We start from the raw sequence: 8,424 nt of genomic DNA, 5'->3' as shown, positions 1-8,424 counted from the left end.
GACAGCGTAGTAGTTCTGTCCCCTTGAGACTGACTCTCAGGCAATTATTTTGGAAAGATGCCGCAGAGCCCCTTTTCATTCTTTCCAGGTGAAAATGCAGACGCCTCGGTGTCGTCCTCACCCCTCCTTTATGAAATAAGGCGCCCAACTGTTCTGATATTACCATTCAAAAACAGGTTCTGTGGCGAACCTCATTTGTGAATCTATTACAGAGATTAATAGATTATTTCTCCTTTTTCAACTAATTCTCAGTGGGGAAATTTAACCATATGGTAAGGAGAGAATTAGAATTTCATCACATTAGAGCAAAATGTAATGAAAAGAGTCCAACACCTGGGGCCAACTCTGAAAGCCACAATTAAAAGGTTTTTAATGAAACCAGAGAAACCAAAAATTTCATAGGCTTCAGTAATTCTGCCACATAAGAAAGATTTATCGGAGGCGTTGGGAAATATTGTTTTTACTTATGTCATAAGGATGAAAACCAGCCGCTAAATACCATGTGCTCCCAGATCGAACTCAGGAGCTAGAGGACCGCGTGTACCATTTCCCATCCGGAAAGGAGCACTCGTTTTCACAGCTCTCCCTTCCCAGCCCTCCAAGAACAACCGAGGCACATCCAGATGTCCCTGAATGGCTTCCTGGCTGTCGGTTATGTCTCCGGGTAAATAAATACGCTCAAGTGCCCCACTTGGTGTGTGAGAGGATTTGACTCCTGGTGGAGTTGACTATTCTGAAACAACTGGATTTTAATCTTGAGGAAAGTTTGAGAAATCAGTTTTCTCCCGCGTAGGAAATCATATGCTTCGTGATCACCATCACTGTCACAGTCATTTGGAGACCGCTGAAAAAGCACCCCTTCCTTCTTTCTTTTCTTCCTTTTTTTTTTTTTAATCTAATGGGCTGCATAATCAAGTTGTTCTCCATTTTCTTTTTTTTTCTTTTCTTTCTTTCGTTTCTTTTTTCTTTTCTTTTTTCTTTTTTCTTTCTTTTTTTTTTTTTTTTTTTTTTTTGGTCATCCGGATAGGAAATGGGATAGGAAATGGGCAATGGGCGTGCGGGGTGGAAATAAGGCAGTGTGTTCCAGGGATACGACTGCTTTGCTCCCTTACTAGCTGAGAATCTTGGGTGAATTTTCGGCAAACCAGCGGGACACTACTTCGCCCCCTCCCCCCGGAAAGTCCCGTCACCAAATCCAGATCATTCCACGAACAGGGGTGGAGTATAATTCTCTCCCGGAAGGGTAATTTAGCACAAGATGAGACAGCAGTGGCGAGGGAAGGGCAGTGGGGGTGGGGTGCGGCGGATGGGGGCGTTTGCTCTCCCCGGGACTCCCAGGCTTTGCCGCCGAGCCACAATTTGCTGAAGGAGCAAAGAACATCCTCGGCTCTAAGTAGGGCTTTTAGTGTGCTCATTGATGAGTGAAAGTCGCCACACATGTCAAGCTAAAGGCAGTTGTTGGGTTACTAACAGGACCCAGCGCCTTGCAAACATATGCGCTAAGCTGTGTATACAGATGGCACGCAGAATAATGGAGCAGGCGCCTTTTATAAAGCTCTAGCTGCTGCCTGTCTTCAGACCTGGGAAATGAAACTATTCAGACTCGCGGCCAGATAGCGCCTGCGATTGTTTGTTACCGTTTTAATCCTATTAATTAAAACGTTAACCTGATTGGGTAGAAAGCGCTGTCCCAACAGGCGAGTCTTCTTCATAATAACCTACTCAGAGATAATGATGTAAAAGACTCCCCCGTCTGTGGCGGCGGCTGGTTGATGGGTCCGGAAATCTCTTGAAGGTGAATCCAAGCAAGATAAACGGTGCGGAGAGGCGGCGCGGGGCTGGGCTCAGATCGGCGGCGGCAGCGGCGGCGGCTCCACTCCCTCCGCGCCCACCCTCCCACCATGCGGGGCCGCGGCCCATGGTGAGCCCCAGCAGCCAGCACCATCGGCTGGAGACGAAGAAGAAGAAGAAGAGGAGGCGGAGAGCGCGGGGGAAGGCGAAAAAGAAAAAGAAGGGGAGAGGGCTGCCAGCAGCACCGGGACCGACGCGCGCACCAGCCCAGGAGCCCGGCTCGGGCGCGTCTGCGGCGCCGCCTGACTCCCCAGCCGAGGCGGCGGCGGCCGGCGCGGCCGGCCGGGGCTGTGCGCCGGCGCCGGACCATGGAGCGCGGGCTGCACCTCGGCGCAGCCGCCTCGGGCGAAGACGACCTCTTTCTGCACAAGAGCCTGAGCGCCTCCACCGCAAAGCGCTTGGAGGCGGCTTTCCGCTCCACGCCCCCGGGCATGGACCTGTCCCTGGCGCCGCCGCCCCGGGAGCGCCCGGCGTCGTCCTCCTCCTCGCCCCTGGGCTGCTTCGAGCCGGCTGACCCCGAGGGGGCAGGGCTGCTGCTGCCACCGCCTGGGGGAGGCGGCGGCGGCGCGGGAGGCGGCGGCGGCGGCGGGGTGGGCGTCCCCGGGCTGCTCGTGGGCTCTACCGGCGTTGGGGGCGACCCTAGCCTGAGCAGTCTGCCGGCTGGGGCCGCCCTGTGCCTCAAATACGGCGAGAGTGCGAGCCGCGGCTCGGTGGCCGAGAGCAGCGGCGGCGAGCAGAGCCCCGACGACGACAGCGACGGCCGCTGCGAGCTGGTGCTGCGGGCCGGAGGCGCCGACCCGCGGGCCTCTCCGGGTGCGGGAGGCGGTGGCGCCAAGGCGGCCGAAGGCTGCTCCAACGCCCACCTCCACGGCGGCGCCAGCGCCCCCTCGGGGGGCCCCGGCGGCGGCGGCGGCGGCGGCAGCGGCGGGGGTAGCAGCGGCGGCGGCGGCGGCAGCGGCGGCAGCGGCGGCGGCAGCAGCAGCAGCAAGAAATCCAAAGAGCAAAAGGCGCTGCGGCTCAACATCAACGCCCGGGAGCGCCGGCGGATGCACGACCTGAACGACGCGCTGGACGAGCTGCGCGCGGTCATCCCCTACGCGCACAGCCCCTCGGTGCGGAAGCTCTCCAAGATCGCCACGCTGCTGCTCGCCAAGAACTACATCCTCATGCAGGCGCAGGCCCTGGAGGAGATGCGGCGCCTCGTCGCCTACCTCAACCAGGGCCAGGCCATCTCGGCCGCCTCGCTGCCCAGCTCCGCGGCGGCGGCGGCGGCCGCCGCTGCCCTGCACCCGGCGCTCGGCGCCTACGAGCAGGCTGCCGGCTACCCGTTCAGCGCCGGGCTGCCCCCGGCCGCCTCCTGTCCGGAGAAGTGCGCCCTGTTTAACAGCGTCTCCTCCAGCCTCTGCAAACAGTGCACGGAGAAGCCTTAAACACACCCCCGGAAAACACTAGACCGACCCCAAAGCTAGAGGAAAGTGAAAAGCTGCCCCCCCACCCCTTTTACTTTGGTCCTCTCGTAGTTGTGAAACACTTGCAAACAAAACAGAGGCGAAAACTGAGAAGTATCAGAGACAAACGGGACTTTTAGCCTCGACATCCCCAGAATCTCGGTCTTTGGGGTGGGGAGGGAGGGAGGAGGGAGGTGGAGTTGGGATGAAGTATGGATGTTTTTTTTTTCTCAGAAAAGTGGCAACTTTGGTGGCAGCCTAGACCGCAAGGAAGCTTAAAATATAAGTTGGGAAGTAGTCGCTTGGTCATTAAGCGTGGAGGTATTTATTAAATGGCAAAATACTAATCCTACTAATAATTGTGAATTTGGCTAGTGCTGAGGGGCAGAGGAGGAGCCCGGGGTTGGGTGGCTTGTGGGATGAATATTCATTCAGACAAATCAGAAAGGGCACTTGAAAATAAATTTTGATTCTGAGCCAGGAGAAAAACTTGAAATGTAGACTTATTTAAGTGGGGGAAGAAAACCAGAAAGAGACACATTGCTATGAAAGACTTGTATTTTTTATTGTCTCTGAACTTTAATCCTGTGAAAATGCTCAAAAGTTTTGGCAAGAGTGATATAAAAAAAAAAAAAAAACTGACTGTGGCTGAAAGAATTGCATTTAAAAATATTTATGTGCACCTTGTTACTTTTCACTCTGCAATGATGTATTAACAATTCATGGTATTTATTTGTTATTCTTCAATGACCCTTCCACATCAACAATATTTATCATGTGTTAAGGTCATGGGTCTTTTGTGCAGATTTTTTTTAATGCCTCTAAAATTCTGTTTTATAGATTAACTTATACTGTGTGCCAAGTGTTTAAAAGGTTTATTTGCCAACAAGTATGAAGAGACATATTGATGTATCTGAGCTGCTTAGGTTTATCAAAGGTCACCTGGATATTTTCAGTTGCATCATCCCTGTATTTAAATTGAGCTTTAATAAATTGCTTCAGTCCAAAAATTACAGGAAGGTGTATTCTTAATTGATGAATGAATTGATCTCTTTTTTTGAAAGGGGACTCCTTTGCATTCTAAAAGGGAAGGACATCACAGCAATAGATCCTATAAGTAAGAACATGCTAAGCAAATATTTTTCCAGGCTGTGCTGTGCATTTTTAAAAGGTCTAATTTAATTGCTTTTAATATATATGTACATATATAAGTTATTTTAACTGTGGAGAATTATTTAAGTTAAAAGACTGGTTTGATTTGCCTATGGTGTGAAATCCTTTGTTATTTTTCTAAAAAAAAAAAATAAAATTTAAAAAGAAATAAAATAAAACTAAGGAAGAGCAAGAAGCTATTTACCCAAAGTGAGCTTTCAGTTTTAGTTTGCATGGCTGTTTGCCTGCCTTTCTATCCTATGAAAATCAAGAAAACCTTTTTTAAAAATGGAGTCCTGCTATTTTCCACTCCTTGCAGATGATACAAATTCAGCTTGTCAGGTTGGACGGCGAGTTGGGAGCTATGATGGATTTACTGGCGGGTTTTGGATGTGTAAAGAATGATATATATATCAAATAGGTCAATCAGACTATGACAGCTATGTACGACCATTTGTATGTGTATCTATGTCAGAAAGAATCTTTATTAAAATATTTTGATCAAACATTTTATTATGCTGTGCTTTGTGCAAGGAGCAGTCCCCTCTCTTCTGTGCTACTTTGCTTGAAAGGTAACAAAAAAGAAAGGAGTTTCAGAGAAGGTGGAACTAGGGTTTGGGCAGGGATACCCACTCAGGAGTAGCCCCACTTCACTTGTTTACTTGTCTGTAGGATGATGGCTGGGCCTGGTCATGGGAGGAGAGAGCAGTGGGGTCACTGGTGAGACCCAGAGGAGATCCAGAGTTCCTATCTGCTGGCATGAACTTTGAAGGCCATGCTGCCTCTGGAACTCTTCCCACTTGTATGGCACTGTTAACCATGCCAGAGCCCATCAAAGAGGGTAAAGTTTCTTAAAGAATTTAATCAAAATTTCTATCTCCAACTGCCTGAAAGCCCAGGAAAAGAGATGGGTTTGGATTCTCTGAGAATGGATTTTGTTGTGGCTTTCCACTTTTTTCTCTTTTGTAACAGGAAAATCAACCAGGCTTAATTATAAGTGTAAACAATGCCCATAGAGATTTTCCAAACTTACTAGTGTGGCTTGTTAATGAGATTTTTAGGGACTATATTGGGATCGGGTTGAGAATTGATTCTTTTAAAGAATGTCTGTGTAGGCTTGTACTTGGATCTTAATAATGTCCTCAAATGTAGAAGGCTTGATTTTTGCTGTGGTGGAGGTTATGGAGATGGTGGTGGTGGTGATGGGTTGTTAGAGTGTTTCCTCTGTAGGCAGTAGGCTACATGCATTTTTGTCTGCATAGCCTCTGCTCATAATGATATCCCTAAATGACATCAAACTTAGTGGGGGGTGAGGGAGGATATTTTCTGCTCCACTTGCCATCAAAAAAGATTAATCAGAACCTGTAACTTTTCAGAAAACATAACAGCAAAAGGCCTTGAAGCTGGAGCCCTCCCAGTCAGGGAGTGGGGGTAGAGGGAGGGAACAGACCAGGGCAGCCCCCAGGCAGGAAGAGACCGTCTCTCAGCATTTACCAGACAAAGCCTGGGTGCGTCTAATTATGATTATTAAAACAATTTCCATGACGATGTCTAATATTATGTTAATTTGAAAACAACTGTGTATGAAAACTGTCGACTATAATACCTAAATTCATTTAATGAAACACATCGTTAAGGCAATTAAACCTCCTGGATGTGATTAAGAAACATAATTACGACACTGTTCTGCGCCATAATTGGGTGTCTTTAATCAAGGGGTAAAGTGATCAGCAACACAGCCATTAGTTTGTATTGTTCTGGCCCTGCTGTCCATCATTCTGATTAGGAATTAACCGCAGCCACCATCAGTAGGTTTTTTTTCTTTTTGCATATTAACATTATAGGACATACATTTGCTGCAAGATTTACTGCTTGATATTTCTCATTATTAAGAAGGCCTCCTTGAAATACTCTGTAACCTCTGTGTTGTTTAGCTATTGTTAGAAATTGTACAAATAACAAATCTTGAACTTCAGGAGAAAAAGAAATGCTCATACTTCTTTTATTCTTTGATCATTCATTCAATCTCCAGTCTTACTCTTGGAAGAGACTTGAAACGGATGGGGAAAGGAGAGGATGTTGAGGATAAGTTGAAATGTCAGACGAATATGTACAATTATTAAAAATGGCGAGGTTAACAATATTTATTTTCATGTTGGTAATTACAGACAAATCAATTCTCTTTCCAAATCCAGGGGTTGGCCAGCGTTTGGTTCTAGGAGTAAAGGTAGGACGCCTGAAAGGACCAGGAGACGGGTTTCCCGTGATTTCTTAGGTGGCTCTCCAGATGGCCTGAAACTTTTCAGTTTCTTCAGCAGCAACTTTCAAAGAAGGAAACTGATGGCCGGAGAAGCAATTCTTCTCCATCCCGGCAACCAGCACACCCCGCCCCCCGCCCCCGGGGGCTGCTTCCTTTCTGAGGTTTGAGTCCTGAATTGCGCGACCCAGTCTGGAAAGTTGGCCCACACGCTTGTGGGCCGCAGATGTATTTCCAGTATGTACCATCCACGTCGGGACCGAGTGGCTGAGCACCAGGGGCATCAGTGTGGTCTTGGGGAAGTGTTCTCTGGCCGGAGCAGACAGGCTGGCCCCTGAGGCTGTGGCTCACCAGACGGCCAGAGCACCTCGCCCGCCTCTGAGCCTGCTCCACCGGAACCGCGCCTTAGGTAGGGCGCTTCTTCAGAGAAACCCCGCAGGATGGATCCTGCTACTTGTTTGTTAGAGCACAGACAGTAGGCAAATGCGGTTGAGCGAGGACCCTGGGTCCCACTTGGCTTTCTATTCCACCGGTTTCCTTCTCTAATTTCTAATTTCAATTGTCTTCTCTAAATTCTAATTCCTACTTAATCTCATCTCCAGCTTGACACTAGGCACCTACAGAAGCGTCGGGGTTATTCGTGGACTCCTACAGGACCAGCAAATGATCATCTTCGAAGAGCTTGCTAGTACCCCTCCTTCCCCTCCCCGTCTTGTGTGTGAGTGTGTGTGAGTGTGTGTGCGTGTGCGCGCGCGCGCATTCTGTGCTGCCTTCTCCACTCTCCGCAGCTGGGCATCCCCCCAAGATCCTGTGTTGAGCTTAAATTCTACTCCCTCCTATCCCACCCACCACCCATCCTTACTGTCTACAGCTCACCCAGGAGAGCCCAGGCTCACAGGTTTCCCTTCTCCACGAACTCTGGGACCCGGACGCTGGAACCGAACCTTTCCACGCGCCCTAGACCCTGAGATTGCCCCAGCATGAGTGGCATTGACTTTCCAATATAATGACTTATGAAAGATATAATCATGTGTTAAATTGAATCCTCCGTTTAACTGTTAATGGTGTGCTCTGGGCACATTTACGTATTAGATGCTATGGTAACTAATTACCACTAGGAAAAAGGATAATACACTTCCCAGACTTTGAAAAATAATGATGAGAGTTCACTTCCCGGCTCGCAGCACACTGTGGCGGCTCTGCCGCGTGGAGCGACAGAGCGAGAGGAGACCCGAAAGTGTGCTCATAGAAGGCAGGAGGTAATGAATCCTGGTCAGGCGAGGCTCCTTAGCAAAACCTTTAATGAAACTGTGATTCAGTTGGGCAAGTGATGGTAGGGGGAGGTTACCAAGTGCACAACAGTGCCTCCAAACAAAATTAAATTGCTCAACGTAAACATCGGAAACATAAATAAGTTTTCTTTTAATTAAAATGCAGGTCCGATTAAATTATCCTCGTGCCAAGCAACTTTACATCAATTAACAGTTTTTTTTGTGTGTGTGGGCAAAATAAATGAGCCCCGCTCCTGCGCGCTCCGCGTTGGCACTTCCAACTCGGATGCTCCCGGCTTTGCCAATGTGGTGCAGGTTGATTTCAATTTGGCCTTTTAAATCAGACATTGGGCACGGTAGATGGAAGGAGGGGAGCGGGGGGGGGGGGGGGGTGGGAAACAGGAGACAATAACTTAAGTTTAAGAGCAAAAACAACTCTCAGGGT

General features: G+C 48.8%; 1 protein-coding gene across 1 annotated transcript; it reads left to right on the top strand.

Annotated features, from left to right (window-relative positions):
- Nucleotides 1–1,294: 1,294 nt before the first annotated feature.
- BHLHE22 (basic helix-loop-helix family member e22) lies at nucleotides 1,295–4,957 on the top strand. The gene has a single exon (XM_086695000.1). The coding sequence runs from the start codon at nucleotides 2,160–2,162 to the stop codon at nucleotides 3,279–3,281; it is 1,122 nt and encodes a 373-aa protein (XP_086551126.1). The 5' UTR covers nucleotides 1,295–2,159; the 3' UTR covers nucleotides 3,282–4,957.
- The last annotated feature ends 3,467 nt before the right edge of the window (nucleotides 4,958–8,424 follow it).

Source organism: Puma concolor, chromosome F2 (genome assembly GCF_028749965.1).
Source record: "Puma concolor isolate L17-30 chromosome F2, mPumCon1.1.hap2, whole genome shotgun sequence".
Classification (NCBI taxonomy): domain Eukaryota; kingdom Metazoa; phylum Chordata; class Mammalia; order Carnivora; family Felidae; genus Puma; species Puma concolor.
Note: the sequence above shows the minus strand (reverse complement) of the source record. Positions and strands in the feature narration are given on the sequence as shown.

Bases quoted from the DNA above. Each gene is read 5' to 3' on its own strand.
- BHLHE22 (XM_086695000.1), top strand. From the start codon at position 2,160: ATGGAGCGCGGGCTGCACCTCGGCGCAGCCGCCTCGGGCGAAGACGAC.